This window comes from Diabrotica virgifera, chromosome 3 (assembly GCF_917563875.1).
Source record: "Diabrotica virgifera virgifera chromosome 3, PGI_DIABVI_V3a".
Taxonomy (NCBI): Eukaryota; Metazoa; Arthropoda; class Insecta; order Coleoptera; family Chrysomelidae; genus Diabrotica; species Diabrotica virgifera.
In genome coordinates, this window is record NC_065445.1 from 62,001,063 (window position 1) to 62,021,724 (window position 20,662).

General features: G+C 30.5%; 1 protein-coding gene across 1 annotated transcript in view; it reads left to right on the forward strand.

Moving 5' to 3' along the window:
• LOC126881860 (protein zer-1 homolog) overlaps positions 1-18,108 on the forward strand; it is a 53,690-nt gene extending 35,582 nt beyond the window's left edge. The window contains exon 8 of the mRNA XM_050646497.1: positions 14,829-18,108. Within this exon, the coding sequence (XP_050502454.1) occupies positions 14,829-14,980 (152 nt within the window). The 3' untranslated portion in view covers positions 14,981-18,108. The remainder of the gene's footprint in view (positions 1-14,828) is intronic.
• Positions 18,109-20,662: the final 2,554 nt, after the last annotated feature.

The following is a 20,662-nucleotide window of genomic DNA, read 5'->3' on the forward strand; positions in this document are numbered from 1 at the left end:
ATTATAACTTTTTAAAGGCAGGACTAAGAAAATCACGGAATCAGGGTGAAAATTTTTCGCAGAATTTTCCAAGGGACAAGTATATTTAAACATTAGGAGACGTCATGCCAATATTTTTTTTGGTCATTTTGAAATAAATATGTTTAGTTTATTTAGTTGGCAGGACCTAGAAAATCATGAAAATTTCATTATTTTCCTTACATGTTTGTATACATATATACTCCGTTACCCCGTTTGCAACCCTCCTGCCCAAAAAATTTTCTTCATAAAATCGATAGTATCCTGTCTATCTACGGATATGGCAGGATAGTCCAGGAACCGAAGCTTTTCATCCCGCAATTTTTAAAGAATGGATCGATTTGCTTGAAGATTTGAGAATAAGTAGTGGATAGTCCAAGGATCAAAATCTATATGATGCCGAAAGGCGCTTTTATTATGGGAGTGGTTGCCACCCCATCTAGGGGGTGGAAATTTTTTATTATATTTTGACAGCAAAAGTTGATAAAAACATTCATTCTAAGCAAAAAATATTGTATACATTTTTTTGATAAAACTAATAGTTTTCGATTTATTCGCTATCGAAAGTGTTAGTTTTGTATGGAAAAAATAAATGTTCTTCTATAGTATACTCATTTACTATTCACTCAATTTTTGTCGTAGAAAAAAATTTTTTACACCAAGTTCTTAAGATTTAAATAACCTATAATTTCCTTTTTAAACATTTCTTCTTATCTTTGATGCTAATCTTTCTATTCTGAAGAAAATGGCATTTTTTACAAAACTAAAAAAAATCTTTATTTGCTTTTAACTTCAGTTTTTTAAAAACTAATCATTTTAAGCCAGTCAAACTTCTAGAATCTATTAATAATACACAAATAAAGAAGAATGAATAAGGCCAACTCCTAAAAACACCGCTAACTTGCACTATAATGCTTACAATTGGATTTCCCCATTTTTTTTTTCTCAAAAAAATATGTTGATTTTTTAACCGTAACTTTTTTATTTTGTATCTTAGAAAGTTTGGTATAAAATAATTTTGTAGGTTTTTACAAGATCTACAAGCCTATTGATATTAGATATTATTAAAATGCTTAGTCACAAAAAAAGGTGACTTTGCAAGGGTTGGTAAAGGTGGTTTTTGCATGCTATTACAAGTTTTAATTGTCAATAGCTCACTTAATTTTTGTCATAGAAAAATTTTTTTCATACAACATTCTTGAAAATTAAATTAGCTACAATTTAATATTTACACATTTTTTCACATCTCTGATGCTAATCTTTCTATTCAGAAGAAAAGGCCATTTTTTCCAAACTACAAAAATTCGTTAATCGTTGTTAACTTCATTTTTTTTTTAAACGAATCATTCTAAGTCGGTAAAACTTCTCGAACTTATTAATAATACATAAATAAATAAGACCAAATAAGATCAATGACTAGTTTTAATTAGGGTGGTGATTACGGGGTTGCTTCCGACCACTTTTGCGCTGAAAAAAATAGGGACTGACATTCTTTTCATTATAAGTCATTTAATTTTTGAGCTAGAGACTTCTTTTTTATTTCTAGAGATATATATTTTTAAATTCTTTAAATTAGTTTTAACAAGTTATTCTCCAAAAATGCATATTTTTCCCGTCTTTTGACTTTGAAACTACAATATTTAACATTTGACAAAGGAGAGCTAACATATAATAAAGTATATCTTGATTACTGTTGGTCTTAAAGAAAATTAAAAAAGACGATTTTGTTTTTTTTTTCAAATAGTACATTTTTGTTAAGAAAGGTTGTTTTGATAAAACGAAAACTTTTGGAGTTATTAGCAGAAAACTGATTAAAAACATTGATTTTTCGATATAATACTAACACTTTCGGTAGCGAATAAATCGAAAACTATTAATTTTATCAAAAAAATGTATAGAACATGTTTTGCTTAGAATGAACGTTTTTACCAACTTTTGCGGTCAAAATATAATTAAAAATTTCCACCCCCAACAGGGGGTGGCAACCACCCCCATGGTAAAAGCGCCTTTCGGCATCTTATAGATTTTGATCCTTGGACTATCCACTACTTATTTTCAAATTTTCAAGCAAATCGATCCATTCTGTAAAAATTGCGAGGTTTTGTCCTATTTCAAGCTTCATTACTTGGACTAGACTTAGAAACTCATCGCAAAACCCTATTTTAATTTTTTGGGAAAATCTAATTTTTACAGGAAAATATCACAGGAAATTTGTGGATGTTTCCACAGATTGTAAGTACATCGTCTACACTTCCAGTATTGCAAAAGGCAGGACTTAGAAAATCGTGGCTGAACTTCTGTATAATATCTCCCAGTCTAAAAACTCAAAAAGAAAGAATCCGATGTCAAATATTATGAGTCGTATACCAAGTTTGTTAAAGAATATTAATTCTTCTCAAGAGTAATATACCTTCATTTTTAAAGCAGTTTCATATAAATATGAACGTGGTTTTTAATTGTTCTCGACTTTTAATAATAAAATGTTTCGATATTGTCAACAATGAAAGTACTTCTTAAAAAAAGAAATAATAAATATCGTTTTTTCCTAAAATTTTAATTTTACAATCTTAGTTTGAAAAGAATTAACATTCAAAGATACTTATTTACTTTGTTTTAAAATATGATCTAATTAGTGATTTTTTAAACTTTCTAATCCTGTCTGTTTAATTCAGCTTTTACCGATTGTTCCTAGACATATGGCCTCAACTAATTATATGTTGGAAATTCCCTGTCATTTTATCAAGATATGTACTTACATTATTCATTTTTAACGTTGGGGATTTGTGGTATTTTGCCAAAGAAAAATAATAATCGAATGTATTTGGTACTCACCACTACTTGCTTATACCTCATCTAATTTACTTACCGTTGCACGTCATCCGCGCTATAGCCTGTGACACGATACCAACACGAAATATCTAGGCGGTAGATGTGTTCCCCTTTAGAATCATTTTGATTCTAAAAAAGAACACACCCACCGCCTAAATATTTCGTGTTGGTATCGTGTCACAGGCTACGGCGCGGATGACGTGCAACGGTAAGTAAATTAGATGAGGTATATAAAACTTCGATGACGTAGTTCCAGAAAGTCCTCAGAAAATTTTTAAATGTAAAAAGTATGCGATCGAACAGTAGATCATATTGATTTTAGTTCACCTCTATACAATTTCTTATTTTGCACAGAATATAATAATTGACTTCTATATTGCCATTTCTAGATAGATTGTCAATTTTTTGTAGTACAATGTTACTATCAGAATAAAATTTATATCCTCTTTTTCTTGTCCAAGTTCCTTCTCCAATCGAAGGTTGGCCATCATCTCAGCTATCCGTACTTTATTGGCGGCTGCTCTGAAAAGATCTACTGAGCTGCAACTACACCACTCTCATTAAGTTTCTCAGCCAGGAAATTCTTCTTCTGCCTATGGATCTTTTACCCTTAATTTTACCTTGCATTATAAGCCTTAATATCTCATATTTCGCACCTCTGGTAATTTGGCCTAAATATTCCAGCTTTCTTGTTTTGATGTTCTTTATCACCTCGTTCCACCTCGTTATCACCACGTCACCAATGGAAAGATCGACGGAAAAAGAGGAATTGGTCGAAAGAAATATTCATGGCTCCGAAACCTTCGTCAATGGACTGGCTTATCAGCAGATCAATTGTTACATGCCGCACAAGATCGAGAACGATATCGGCAAATTGTTATGGAAGCTACCCACGCCTAAAAATTTGGACACTGTACTTGAAGAAGAAGAAGATCACCTCGTTCTTCCGCCTGTATTTGGGATACTAATTAGGGGGTGATTTTCACGATTTTTTAACAAACAAAAATAGGGACCAAATTTATTTTGATCATAACTTGCTTACTTTTGATGCTAGAAACTCAATAAAAATAAACCTTTTTTAAACACTTTAAAAAAAGTTGTAATGAATTTTCCCCGAAAAGTGCTTCATTTTTTTTATTATTTCACGTTGAAATATTCAGCATGGAATTTGACGAATAAGAACCTGTTTTTCAATAACTCGAAAAGTGTTAACTTAGTGAAAAAACTCTATAGAACAAAAGTTTTTTCAAAAAAAAAACATATATTTTTTCACTCCCGAGAAGGGGTGATACTGAACCATAGGGCAAAAGCACACATCGGTACATCATTTTTTTTCTTTGACATCTTAGCTAGGGGAACATCCATAAACTACGTCGTAAAAATTTTGGAGTTTTAATACCCTCCCCCCCTTCCGTCGTAAAGCGTAGTTTACAGTTGACCCTCCTCCCCGCATACCGACGTCGCAATTGCAACTCATGACCCCCCTTTTTAGTGCTTTTTTTTAATTCCATGTTATTTCTGGATTTTTTAAAGTTAGCTATCAAAGTTTATTTACGAATGTATCCAAATCAGTATTACTATGTAGCTCATTAATATCCGCGTACTTTTTTCTCTCAATTCACTGTACAACTAACTAGCTTTATTGGGACAAAAGACAATACTTTTATCGGAGTTCCTAAGCTTTCTTAACTGCATCAGATAAATCTTGATACTTATTTTGTTTTGATTTCAATACCATTTCTTTTATTCAGTATAAATACATTGTGGCAGCTAAATAAAAGTCTATAAGTAGAATTTTATTTCTATTCATTCTTGTAGAATAATGCACACAGAGTATTCAGTAAATAAATGAACAGTTTAATATTTATTGCTTCCAGACGTGTGTGTGTGTGTGTGTGTGTGTGTGTGTGTGTGTGTGTGTGTGTGTGTGTGTGTGTGTGTGTGTGTGTGTGTGTGTGTGTGTGTGTGTGTGTGTGTGTGTGTGTGTGTGTGTGTGTGTGTGTGTGTGTGTGTGTGTGTGAGAGAGAGAAAAAATGGCTTGGATGCGAGTCCGTTAGCCACAGATTTTTATTTTATTTTTACCTCAATTTATTAGTTTTGTTATATTTATACGTATTTCACTTAAATGATTATATTTGTTTCTTTCAAGTAGTTTATGAGTAATTTAAATATTTCCATTTTATGACAACTTAGTAGATATTCTATACTAATTGGAAAATGAACTTGTGTTTGTCGTAAATTGTAATATAATTGATTTATATATCTCTCGTTAATTTTGCATTCCAAGAAAATATGGTTTAAATCTCTAATCGAAACATTATCACAAAAACAGACTGATGAATTAATTATTCCTAATTTGTGCAGATGTGCCTCATATTTCCCGTGTCGAGTTTTTAATCTGACGATAGTAGAAATATCTTGCTTTGGCAGGTTATATTTAAATATGTATTCAGGTGGCGGAGGAAGTTCTTGATGTAAAGAAAAATATAAATTTTTTGACATGCTTGTAATATTTTTCCATTCTTTTTTCCATATTTTATTTATTCTAACTTTGACGTCATTTATTGCATCTGTCGATAAGATGTGAGTTAGTATCTCACCTTTTTTTATTGCATCTTTGGCCAACTCATCCACTTTCTCATTACCCAGTATACCGGCATGCCCTTTTGCCCATATAAATACTACTTCCACTTTAGCCCATAAAATTTTTGATTTGTATGAACTAAAATCAGTATTTTCAATTGCATATATTGCAGATCTGGAGTCTGTTATTATCACAGCTTTTTCAATATTATTCTCTTTGATCCATTCTAGAGCTTTTTCGATGGCTATAATCTCAGCTGTAAAAATACTACTAATACTAGATAATTTGTAATTATTATGTTGATGGATATTTTGCACATACATAGCACATCCTACTCCTGTTTGATTTTTAGAACCGTCTGTATAAATTACTGTGTAATCCACAAAGTCGCTCAGTATAGATTTTACTAAAATATTATTTAAATGATTTGATTCTGTATATTTAGGAATTATGATTCTGGGTTTTTCTATCAAAGTTTTATACGGAAATTTATAAATTGGTAATAATTTACTGTTGTGTAAATCTGTATAATTCCTGGCTTCCAGACGTTGTTCTGTATAGAAGCGTCTGTTTAAATACATAGAACAATGTTTTATTGTTTGTTATTCTGTACAAAACTGCTAGCAATATTATTAAGGCTGTGAGTGATAAAAACGTAATGAAAGTATGCGATAAAAGTAATATACCTACTAATTCTTTTTAATCCTACAATAGGGTATATTTTTTATATTCGTGAACATCAAACGACGTCGGATGTGCACTCTTGGCCCCCCACCCCCCTGTCGTATACCATCGTAAGCAAAGACCCTCCTCCCCCTTTTCAACGACGTAGTTTATGGATGTTCCCTAGTCGCAAGCCAAACTTCATTGTCAATCCAAGCGATTCTTTAAAATCAAGACGTTTTGCAATATTTTACCGTGAGTGCATGGACTAAATCTGGAAATAAATTCTGTATATTAGCTTGAAATATTTTAGTTTGCATCAATTCTGGAAATTAATTTGTTTGAAAAGTTACAAAAAGGTAATTTACATGACATGTAATTTATCACTGCTAATTTAATTATGTATTTTATATTTTGTTATTCTTTTGTAGTGTATTGATAAATAAATAATTTTTAGAAAACCTCTACTGTTTTCATTAATCAATTTTTAGCGTTTTTTCTGAAGTAAAATCGGAATTCCATAATAGAGATTACAATCACGTTAAAATTATTTGTGAAAATGCTGAATGTCACCCTTATATTGTCGTCTATTGCACTAGACCAGAGGTTCTCAATCTATGGTACATGTACCACTGCTGGTACATATAATTATTGGCGGTGGTACACAAAACAAAGAAAAAATTAAAATAGTAGTACTTAGTAAGTATTGATAATACAATTTAAAAATATAGGTGGTACCAAAATTAATAAAAATAACTGTAGGTGGTACATCACTCAAGAAGGTTGAGAACCGCTGCACTAGACAATGGCCTGAGCAGGCAACTCAAATTTATTTTTCAATCTTGGCAAAGATTTCAATTAATGTCGCCACCATACAGTCAGGTAGTACTTAGGCTTGAGGGGCAAAGAGGTGTAAGTGGTCGGAGTTTAACACTGAATTCATTTTTACCTTAGAGTTAGGTATCTATGGGTAGTTTATAATCAATGATATTGGGTTTCAGAAAACTCTGTTCACAATGGGTGCCGCATTCGCTAACAACGGAACAAAAACACATTCGATTGCGACTTTCTCACCAACATTTAGAGCGTTTTCGAAGGGTTAAAGTAGATTTTGCGTCAATTCATCTCTATGGATGAGACGACTTGGATATATAACCATGATCCTGAATCAAAACAAGAGGCTAAAGAGTGGTGTGAACCTGGTTCGTCAGCTCCGGAACGAGTTCATGTCCAGAAATCGGCATTTATAAAAATAGCATCAGTTTTTTGAGATGCGAGAGGAATTTTGTTAATAGCGAGACAGAATAGGGCAAAACGTTACTAGTACATTCTTTCACGGTTTTTGCTGTAAATTTTAAAGAACCGTTTGGGTTGACATGAAATTTGGCATACGGCGTAGCTAACATGTCAAAGAAAAAAGTGATGTGGTGCGGATGTGTGCTTTTGCCCTGGGGGTGAGTTTCACCCCATATCGGGGGTGAAAAAATATATGTCCAAGGCAAGTCCCGAAATGAATAAACTGACTAATTTTAAGTAACTTTTGTTCTGTAGAGTTTTTTCACCAAATCAGTACTTTTCTAGTTATTTGCAAGTGAATATGTTATTTTTCATCAAAATAACCACGTTTTAGACAGTTTTTCGAAAATAACTCAAAACGTAAGCATTTTGTCGAAAAAAATATTCTTAGCAAAACTATAGCCCATAAAAAAGTGAAAAAAAAACGTGTGTATATTAGGTATCTATACCTAGCAAAAGCAGAGTTATAGCTAATGAAAAATAGGTTCATATTCGAAAAATTCCAAATAGAATAAATAACTCAATGTGAAATATCCAAATAATGAAGCATTCTTGGGGAAAACACATTACAACTTTTTTAAAGTGTTTAAAAAAAGATTTATTTCTGTTTTTATAAAAAAAATTCTAGCATCAAATCTAAGCAAGTTACGCTCAAGATAAAGTTGGTCCCTTTTGTTTTGGCAAAAAAGAATCAGGAAGATCACCCCCCAATTAGCAACTTAAATAAAATTAATCGTTACCGCTTCACAAGTTACTTTACTTATGTTGTGTTTATATGATCTGTAAGTTTCATCGATTCAAAGTGCTTATTTTTGAAAAAATTGGGTTTTAAAGTGAAATTTAAAAAAAATGTATTTTTTCAGAATAACTTAAAAATTGTTAGAGATACTGAATACTTTGTATTTTTTTGTTTTTCTTTATGACAAAAATTGGTTAAGATTCGGTGTTTCTAAATTTGCATTACACTCGTGATAAGTGACTCGTTCAAGCCCTTTTAACTACAGCTCTTTCGAAAATAAGGACTTTGAACCGATGAAACTTACAGATCATATGATCAATACATACGTGAGTAAAAAACTTGTGAAGTGGTAAAACTATAACTCTGCTTCTGCTAGGTATAGTGACCTAATATATACACCATGTTTTTCACTTTTTTACGTGCTATATTTTTGATAAGAATTTTTTTTCGACCAAATACTTACTTTTTGAGTTATTTGCGAAAAACCGTCTGAAAACGTGGTTATTTTGTAGAAAAATTAACATATTCACTCGCAAATAACTCGAAAACTATTAACTTGGCGAAAAAACTTTATAGGACAAAAGTTGCTTGGAATTAGTCATTTTATCCATTTCCGGACTTATTTCGAACATATATTTTCACCCCCAAAAAGGGGTCAAACTCACCCCTAGGGTAAAAGCACACATCGGCACAATATCACTTTTTTTCTTTGACTTGTTAGCTATGTGTATGCCAAATTTCATGTCAATCCAAGCGGTTCTTTAAAATTTGAGAGGTTTTGCAATATTTTACCTTTAAAGAACGTACTATACAATGGACCAGTACAACTTTGAAAGGGTTCATCAGCTTAAACATTTGGGAGCTACGATCACCTCTGTCAACAACATTACTCATAAAGAGAGATTAAAAACAAAATACAAAGTGCAAATCGTTGTTGGTTTGCGTTACAAAAAATAAAATCCTAAAATGTATCCAGCTCTACGAAAATAGGAATCTACCATTTGGACTTAGAATGACGTATGCCTGTGAAACATGGACAATGACAAAACAAAATGAGAACTGCTTAACAATCACAGAAAGAAGAATTCTTAGAGGAATATATGTAGCAGTTAAGAGGAAACAGTAGCGATCAACAGGTAGCAAAAACGCGTTCCAAGATTGCGGCTGTAATTTTGAATATTTTTTCGAGATATTTGGCACACGTATTCGTAATATAATAAAGAATGGCGGTACAGAGCCCAATTTGAAAAATATATTAATATGTGGAAATTACTCTGTAATTAAATACAATATTAAAAAAACGAGCCTGTACCGCCATTAAGAAGAACAGAAAAATACACTTTCTTCAAATAAACTTTTTTATCCGATGCCTAGATTTTGTGTCATTTTGGAACTACTAAAATTTTTTATTTCATTAGTAGTTCCAAAATGACACAAAATCTAGGCATCGGATAAAAAAGTTTATTTGAAGAAAGTGTATTTTTTTGTTTTTCTTAATGGCGGTACAGGCTCGTTTTTTTAATATTGTATTTAAGGCTATGGGTACATAATTAGCAAATATTTTACGTGTATCCCTACTTTTTCTGTCTTTACACGGCAAATTACGCGTAGTAAAATTCACACTGGTATGGATATGTAAACATTACTAGAATGTCATTCTACTTGAAAATGTCATCATTAATTTCAAGAGATGGGTTTTGAATGTTCTTGGATAACTGTTATTTTTATAATTGGAAATTATTAATTCAGTTAATAAATGTGATAATTTTTTCACTAACTATGTATTCAGTGATTGTAATAATTTATTTGTACAACAAAGACTAATACTCAAACGAGAAAAGAGGAAAAGTGTTAAAGTGATTTTTTAATAATATATTGTTTTGGAACGCTTACAATTTTGAACATCTTTAACAACAAAATACTTGGATCACAGAATATATTATCCTGATGTATTCTCTGCTTGGATCTTCCACAAATAATACACAATAAAACAACTTTTTATTAAGTTCACGTCTTAAATCAATTATTTATCAAATACACTATATTTCAATAATATTTAATCAATAACTCAACATATTCCCGATGCAATGTCAAATATTTAAAATTGTCACTGATTGTCAGTGTCTGACTGACAATATATGCTGACAATATTATATTCGGCGAGTGCGTTGTAAGACAAAGATAGATTTGGAAAATATTACCACGGCATTGTGTTTATTTTTTTCAAATCCTGAAAAAACCAATAAATATTTTTGAAAAATTTAAACGCAGAATGAAAGACTAAATTATTACCGAGGGCCGAAAGTCCCTTAGAATAAATAAAAAGTTTATTTTGAATGATATATTTGAAATTAAAAATCACACTAAATTTTCTCTTAGTTTTTCACTCCTGTAACTTATTAAAATAAACATTATAGAAGTTCTCAGGGACTTTCGGCTCTCGCTAATAACGTGATCTTTCATTCTGCGTTTAAATTTTTCAAAAATACTTATTAGTTTTCTCAGGATTCGAAAAAAATGAATCCCATTTGAATTGCATTGCAGCCGAAAATACGTACCGATCCTCTTAATTACAGAGTAATTTCCACATATTAATTTATTTTTTAAATTGGGCTCTGTACCGCCATTCTTTATTATATTACGAATACGTGTGCCAAATATCTCGAAAAAATATTCAAAATTACAGCCGCAATCTTGGAACGCGTTTTCGCTACCTGTTGATCGCTACTGTTTCACCTTAAGGATGGCACCAGAGAACTTTACAGAGTGAGAACCAACCAGGAATTTGAAGAATTATATAACCAACCAGATATACACTCACCGGCACAAAATTCCGCCACCCAAAATTTTTGATTAAGTTTGACAATTTGTAACTTTATTATTTGTGCTCCGATTTTCAAGATTCTTGCAACAGTTTGTAGGTACATGTATTTATATCGTTTGGTATTATTCCGGTAACACAAAAATTTTGCTTGCATAGCATTATACAGGGGTGAATGGAAGCGTTGTATTTTCTCCTAACTTTAAAAAATTCTGTGGAAAAATGGAAGAGTTGATTTTGTTTAATAATCCTGTCATATCATCCCGGAGGTATCACTAAAATTTTGTTTTTTGATTTATCCGAATATCTCTTTTCTTGTAAGAGCTGTACCATTTTTTGTAAATAATAAAAGCACTGAAGGACTCATAAAATAGAGGTTGGATTGATAAGATAAGAATGGCCTGCATGCAGCCCAGATCTCAATACTATTGAGCATTTATGGGATGAATTAAAAAAGCTATTCGCCGTCATCCTAGGCCTCCAGAAAATTTGGCACAGTTTTGGCCCTGGTAGAGGAATATCGGGCTATTTCTCAGGTCAGGATAACACATCTTTATTCGATGCCAAACAGAATGCGAGCAGTCGTTGCTGCAAGAGGTGAACATACCCGCTATTTAATTGTTTTGTTTTGTTGTTAATTTTGTTTTGTTTTGTTAATTTTAGTGCGTTTGATATTTTTATTTAGAAACCATCAAAGCAGTGTTTTTATTTACAGCACTTACAAGAAAAGTGATATTCGGAAAATTCAAAAAACAAAACCTTAGTGATACCTCCAGGATAATAAAAAAGGAGTATGAAACAAAATCAGCCCTCCAATTTTTCCACAGAATCTTTTAAAATTAGGAGAAAATACAACGCTTCCATTGACCCTCGTATAATGCCATCTAAACAAAAAAAATTTGTTACCGGAATAATAACAAACGACATCAATACAGAATGTTGTTCTGTAGCTATTTTCTTGTGTCATTTTTATAATCAAGTATATTCAAATGGGAAATAAGCCACAATTTTACCTAAAAATGATTTTATTAATGTTTCGACGCCCAAGTCGGGTGTCGTTGTCAAAATACAAAATAATACTAAATAAACAAAAATGTTGTTGCTTAGTAAAAAATTCTTCTAATAATTTATTTAATCTGACTCATTTATATCGGCAATTCAGACACGTATTATACATTTTAAAGTAGACGACTTTAAAATGATATTGCCAATATTAATGAGTTGCGTTCCTGGGACGACTTTACTAAAAGATAGTTCATTCGATTACATGAAATCAATCCCAACTCAAGAATATCCGCCACAAAAAATCATAGCATGTGATCTGTCTTTAAAAAGACAACCAAATGCAACGGTGGCACTGAAATTCTCGCGTTAGAGATTCCATAGTAAATCACGAGGGAAAACCAGGAAAAACCTCGTGATACTATCCCGACATCGTAAGTATTTGGGTTTACATTTAGTTTACTCTCAAAACTAATACCAAATTCTGACTTGATATTTTAAATTTTAAATAATACTAAAATACTAAATGTACTAACTCGATATGTTACTGATTTACTAATTGTGGTATTTTCTTTCTATTGACTTCCTCCTTTAATATGGGTAACCACATCCTACTGCATTCTACCGAGGAATTTGCGACACAATTGGTTTCATTTAGCATAATTAGAGCCGCTTCTTTGATTTTTCTCTTTTTACTATCTGCTTCTTTTAGGACTATACTTGAATCTCTCCACTAAACTCTATGTTCATTATCCCATGCGTGTTGACATATTTGAGATCTATCAAATTCTCTATTTTTTATATAAGACTGATGTTCATTTACTCTAACGTCTAATGGTCTTGACGTTTCACCTATATAAAATTGTTCGCATTCACAAGGTATTTTACAAATACAATTCTTTGCTCTTTCTTGTTCACTGTTAGGTTTAGTTTTAGATAGAATAGATCTCAATGTGTTTGTTGTTTTGAATGTTGTTGATATGTTGAATTTATTTCCTATTGTTTTAAGTTTCTCGGATAGTCCTTTTACATATGGTATTGATATTTTCCTCGTATTATTTCTTGTGAATGTTGTAGGACCCCGTTCTAAGTTGTTCTGTTCCATTCGATCCAATATATAGATGAAACGTCAAGACCATTAGACGTTAGAGTAAATGAACATCAGTCTTATATAAAAAATAGAGAATTTGATAGATCTCAAATCTGTCAACACGCATGGGATAATGAACATAGAGTTCAGTGGAGAGATTCAAGTATAGTCCTAAAGGAAGCAGATAGTAAAAAGAGAAAAATCAAAGAAGCGGCTCTAATTATGCTAAATGAAACCAATTGTGTCGCAAATTCCTCGGTAGAATGCAGTAGGATGTGGTTACCCATATTAAAGGAGGAAGTCAATAGAAATAAAATACCACAATTAGTAAATCAGTAACATATCGAGTTAGTACATTTAGTATTTTAGTATTATTTAAAATTTAAAATATCAAGTCAGAATTTGGTATTAGTTTTGAGAGTAAACTAAATGTAAACCCAAATACTTACGATGTCGGGATAGTATCACGAGGTTTTTCCTGGTTTTCCCTCGTGATTTACTATGGAATCTCTAACGCGAGAATTTCAGTGCCACCGTTGCATTTGGTTGTCTTTTTAAAGACAGATCACATGCTATGATTTTTTGTGGCGGATATTCTTGAGTTGGGATTGATTTCATGTAATCGAATGAACTATCTTTTAGTAAAGTCGTCCCAGGAACGCAACTCATTAATATTGGCAATATTATTTTAAAGTCGTCTACTTTAAAATGTATAATACGTGTCTGAATTGCCGATATAAATGAGTCAGATTAAATAAATTATTAGAAGAATTTTTTACTAAGCAACAACATTTTTGTTTATTTAGTATTATTTTGTATTTTGACAACGACACCCGACTTGGGCGTCGAAACATTAATAAAATCATTTTTAGGTAAAATTGTGGCTTATTTCCCATTTGAATATACTTGATCAATACAGAATACATGTACCTACAAACTGATGCAAGAATCTTGAAAATCGGAGTACAAATAAGATAGTTATAGATATAGATTGTCAAACTTAATCAAAAATTTTGGTGTTGTTCTGAAGCTATTTTCTTGTGGCATTTTTACAATTTTAACTATTTAAAACAATTTTTAATAATATTGTGGCTTATTTCCCATTCTAAATATTCAAAAATTTTGGGTGGCGGAATTTTGTGCCGGTTAGTGTAGTTAACATAATAAATGGCACATACTGGCACAAAGATGAGTCGGACATGTCAAGATACAAGAGCATCGTGTCGGCACATTCTCAACATTTTACAAAAATTTATTACATTCCCAAACTGTAATCTACGTTAAAATTAAGACAGCCAATTTTTCCGTCAAAAAGTAAAAAAAAAAAAAATAAAATATACGACTATAAAAAAACGAATTCAAAAATACCGTTACTTCAAAATATCTCGCTATACCTACATCATTTTGTTAATTTTGTTTTATTTAAAAATTTGAAATATTAATTGATATTGTTCTCGAAAATATAACTTTGCATGTTTCTACTATAATTTACAATAAATGTACATTTTATGAAAGTCTGTTATTCTAATTATGTACTCATAATCCCACTGAAGAGAAACGTTTGTTGTTGTATTATCACTCCAGGGGCTACCCCTTTTGTATAATCGCCTCGAGTAAGGTGGCAGCATTCTTGACCTGGGACCTAGGCTTTCTGTTCGTAAACACATTTTGTTTACGTGCAGAAAGAAATTTTTGAAATAGGGAATAGCCAACTGAAATTTACAGTTATGATTTTAAAGGATGGGCCTTAAAATGTATTTATAATTATTTATTGTTTTTATTTTAGCTGAGAAATATTGCGGCTTGGTGGAAAGGGAGGGTGGTTTACGTCTCCTCAAAGAATTGATATACCAACCAATGGTACCACCGAGAGTGAAAGTGTTAGCATCAATGGTCGTAGAAAATTGTCGAAATTTTCAGGACACTTTGGACGGATAGGTTTTTATTTTATATAAAGTAAACAGGTGTTAAAATACTCATCAAAGCATTTTAATTTTGTTTGTGATCTTTATGGGCGAATATCAAAATGGTACCTTAATCGGTACAGGTGATATGTTGTTCATTAAACTATGTTTTTGTAAAAGCGTCCAAGCTTTTAGCTGGCTTACTAATGCATTTTCAGATTGATGGTACATTAACCGGTACAGATGACATGCTGTTCAATAAAATATATCTTTTTAAAAGCGTTCAAGCATTTAGCCGGTGTACTAATGCATTTTCAGATTTTGTAGCAGGTTTGAAGTGGAAACTGAATCATTCCATAGAGAAAATCTGGATTACTATCTACAACTCAGTATGAAATAACTTACTAATCTTGTGACATCACTTTAGGCGAACGTTTTTAAACTATTAATAACACATTAAAGGCCATAAGGTACATTTTATTTAAATATTTTATAAAGGATACCCCCGTTAAGATAGAAAAAATGCCCCTAATCCCAGAGGTAATTTTTTTTAATTTTTTTTGCGTTCTATGTTTTATATGATTAAAAAATAACATTCGGCGTAATTTTAGTCCACCACCTTATTTTGTTTCGGTAAGTTACATTGAATTTAAAAATTTATAAATATTTATATTTCTGATTTTTCCGCCACCTTAAAAAATCTGAAAAACTGTTTTATGGGATTTTGGGGGATTTTCTTTATTTTATAGCCTTCAAAATAGATAAAATCAAGGTTCCTTATTGGTTATATTTAATTTGAAGTAAACAAGTCCTTTAGGACATTTTTTGTTTTTGCGAGTTTTGAAAAACATGATTTTTGGGATTTTAAGCTGTTTCGCCCAATTTTTTAATGCCGTAAAGGACTCGTTTACTTCAAATATTTTTTATATATTTAAATTTTTTAATAAAATACACATTTTAAAAAAATTAGACCTGCATCCATCTCCAAAATAAGCATTTTTCGAAAAAAAAAATGCCTTTTTAGATTCGGCACTCCCAACCTGAACTATGCGTGTGAATTTATCTTTTTTTAATTCAATGTAATCCACCGAAAAAAAAATAAATAAAAACGAAAAATGACGTTTTTGCACTAAGTGTGTCTAATTTTTTAATCACATATAACAAAAAAGTTGAAAAAAATTGAATTCTGGGAGTCAGGGCATTTTGCCTATTTTAACGGGAGGAGGGTACATTTTTTTGTAAATAATATTAGTGAGAGTTTACATAGTTAGAGACTATGTTGAAGCATTTATTAAAAATATTTAATTCGTTCTTACTAACTTTAAAAAAATATGTTGTGTTCTCCATGTAAATATCATCCATGGATGCAAAATGATGTTTTACGCAATAAAAAAAAAGTAATAAATTTGCTTTAAATTTACAAATAAACTGATTTGAAATAGCTAATTAATGATATTATATATAGTATCATAATGATTCTTTAGTTTTATTTATTTAAATCATGTTTAACAAAGAGATAGAGCTAAGATAGTATGGATCTATTATATCATATAATTTTCAGTTCTCTTGGAACCATATCCTTATTATATCCTGTTTTTAAACCAGGAGAAGTAAACTCAAAAGACATATTCACAATCCATTGTATACACATAGAACTACCTTGATCTACATTTTTATGCAAATTAATATATACAGACAAAAGTACTCTCAGTTTACAAATGAAAAAAAGGTGGTATTTTTGAAAAACTGGCTATTTTTAAACAGCTGTAATCTTCGAATATACTATGCTTTTGTTTTTAAACCAGGAGGAGTAAACTAAAAACACAGATTCACACAAAATAATGTCACTACAAAAATCACCAGATTCATCTTCTTTTTTGGTTGATCATGTCGGCCTTCGACGGTAATCCATAAATATTCGTTGTGAGCCGATGAGTAGAGGGAATTTGACAGTTTTCACCCTGTTAGTGGCAGTTTTGTGCATTGAATTTTAACAATTTTATCAGAAAAGTACAAGTTTCAAACCGCGAGAGAGCGCTACCGACGAAACTGACAGCCAATAAAAACAGAGGAGGTAACCTCTAAATTTCACATAAACTTCTTCTTTTTCTCAATGGCCTCTTGCGTAAGCTCATCCAGCCGCACGAATTTATATATTAAATATTAAAATTATACACTCTGGGCTAATTAGCAAAATGCATTGAAAAGTTATTTACCAGCAATTTTATTGCTGGAATCGAATTATAAGATCCTATATACTAATAATATAGATATGCAAAGTCCGCAGATAGTGTGATACTTTTTTTATAAACAAAATGGCGCCGACAAATCGTGTTTTTTTTTTTAATTATTGAAACTTTATAAAAAAACACCCAAACAAAAATTCACCGCAATTAAATTCTGCATAGAGGTATGTTTTTCCCGATTTGCTTCGACGAAAATTTTCCTCGGAAAATGTGGGTTTTCCATATAAAATCTCTAATTTTCAAATAAAGTTTTAGGTAAGTAATTATTTATCAATAATTAAATAACTTAGTGACATAAAAGCTTTCTTGGTATAGATTGTAATTCCAGAAGCCGGTGAAAATTAAACGAATATTTTAGCAACAAATAATCATGATACATTGATCAAACTTATAACGATTATAAAGATAAGATGCTTATTTAATATTTGATTGACAAAATATAAATTTTTCGTTTTTTTGCATACTTAATGTATAAATTTTGAAAAAAAATAGTTATAATACTCTGGTCTAATTAGCAAAGTACAAGAATTATAAGATCCTATATATTAATAATATCGATATACAAAGTCCGCAGATAGTGTGCTACTTTTTTTATAAACAAAATGGCGCTGACAAATCGTGTTTTGTTTAATTATTGCTCTATAACTCCGAAGATTTTAACTTTACACCAAAAACACTCAGATAAAAATTAACCGCAATTTAATTCTACATAGAGGCATGTTTTCCCGATTTGCTCAGACGAAAATTTTCCTGGGAAAATGTGGGTTTTCCCAAAAAAATCTCGAATTTTCAAATTAATTTTTTGGGCAAGTAATTATTTATCGATAATAAATAACTTGGTGAAATTAAAGCTTTCTTGGTATAGATTATAATTGCAGAAGCCGATGAAAATTAAACAAATATTTTAGCAACAATTCAATTGTTAATTAACAATTTACAGTCGCAATAACAACCAAAATAATCATGAGACTTGTATCAAACTTAGAAAGATTATAAAGATAAGATGCCCATTTAATATTTTGTCGACAAAATATAATTTTTTCTTTTTTTGCATAATCTTTAAATGTTTAAAAAATAGTTATAAACAAATTAACATTTCTCAGAAATTCTTTATTATATTCTAATTTTAAAAAATACTTAAAATGCGTATTTCAAAGGTCTTGAAAATGAATGCTTTAAAACTTTTTCCAACCATTTGCAAAAAAGCTATGAAACAGCAAAGTAAATATACGATTGCTCCGTTGTTTATAATTTGTTTTAATTGTTTCAAAGCTTAAAAGTGAGTCTGTGGTACAATCTAAGTACTCACAAAGAATATCAAATATTAGTTCAATGGTTATATTTTAATCAAAGTTAAAAAAAATTTTTTTGTAATTTTTAGCGCGAAAGTAGGCTTGGTACAGAGCCGGAGCTAAAATGTTCACTCGAAGCGACTGACACGCAGCATACATAATAATATAATTTTGTTTATTAACTATACGTCGCGCGGCGGTCGTTGCTTCTAGTGAAAATTTTAGCTACAGTACTGTATTAGTCTACTTTCGCGCGTGTAAATTACAAAAAATTTTATTTATAATCTTTAATTAAAATATAACCATTAAACTAATAATCGATATTTTTTGTAAATAATTAGCTTGTACTTTAAACTCACTTTTACGATTTGAAAGAATTTAAAAAAATTATAAACAACGTAGTAATCGTATGTTTACTTTGCTGTTTCATAACTTTTTTGCAAATGGTTGCAAAAAAGTTTTAAAGCATTCATTTTCAAGATATTTGAAATACGCATTTTAACTATTTTTTAAAATTGGAATATAATAAAAATTTTCTGAGAAACGTTAATTTGTTTATAACTATTTTTTTAAACATTTAAAGATTATGCAACAAAATAAAAAATTTATATTTTCTCGACAAAATATTAAATAGGCATCTCATCTTTATAAGATTTCAACGTTTGATCAGTGTATCGTAATTATTTTGGTTATTATTGCGACCGTAAATTATTAATTAACAATTAAATTGTTGCTAAAATATTCGTTCACTTTTCACCAGCTTCTGGAACTATAATCTAAACCAAGAAGGCTTTTAAGTCACCAAAGTATTTAATTATTGGTAGATAATTACTTATCTAAAACTGTATTTGAAAATTAAAGATTTTGTTGGGAAAGCCCGCATTTTCCGAGGAAAATTTTCGTCGGAGCAGATCGGGAAAAACATATCCCTATGCAGAATTTAATTGCGGTGAATTTTTATTTGAGTGTTTTTGTTGTAAAGTTAAAATCTTCTGAGTTATAGATCAATAATTGGAAAAACACGATTTTCGGGCGCCATTTTGTTTATAAAAAAAGTAGCACACTATCTGAGGACTTTGCATACCTATATTATTAATATATAGGATCTTATAATTCGATTCCAGCAATAAAATTGCTGGTAAATAACTTTTCCCAAAAATGGCCTATTCTCCGATAATCAGCCCAGACTAATAATGAATAAAATAAAAAAAACATAATTACTTTTACTATTATTTCTGTGTATTCGTTCAGTAATCAGGTTACAATAATATTTCAGTTTATAATTTGTGTTTTTCTAGATAAATATCTATTTTTCTCGTTTTGAATATTTCACATACACCAATTTTGTCAGAAGACCGCGAGAGAGCGCTACCGTCGAAACTCGCAGCCAATACTAATACGTCGCTAAAGAGTTCTAAGAACAACTGTTTATTTTATGAATGCAGACTAAAAATCTAAAAATTAAAGGAATAACGCAGAAAACAAAAAAATCGCCGATATAACTTAATTAAGCTATGAACATTTAAATTTCAATAGTGTTAAAATGTTATAAATGTCAATAGTGTTTCATTTTTCAATTTCATAAATTTGTGGAGTAAACTTACCTGCGGTTGGAACAATTACAAAACAAGCATTAAGGTAAATTTGAATTACTCCTTCTAGTTTAAAAACGAGGATAGATTTCTTACTACAAATTTATTAATATATTTATCTTTTATGGACTATTATGTGTTATTATAAGTTTATTACACGTATGGTGACTACTACAAAGTGATTATTTAAATCAGATATTTTGATCTAGTTTCATTTCATTAATTACTCCCAACAACAACGGAATGGATTTCAACAATCTAAGAAAGAAATAATAGACGAACTGTAGTATTTCTATTGCTCAAATAAAGTTTTAGCATTACTGATGTTCAACTACAGTTAAAATTGTTTGCTATATCGTGGTAACAATATTCGTTATGATAGTTCTAAGAATACTTCATCAAAGTTTTCTTAGTTTGATAAATTGAAAATTAAATATGTATCATGTATCATAAATATATCTATATAAATAATAAGGCAAAACTGAAGTACTGTAAATTTTTTGTGTCCGAAATAAAGAGGTGCATTTGTAAATCAACTTGCTTAGCCTTGTAAAATGAAGTAAAAACTATGCCATGATTGCATTTA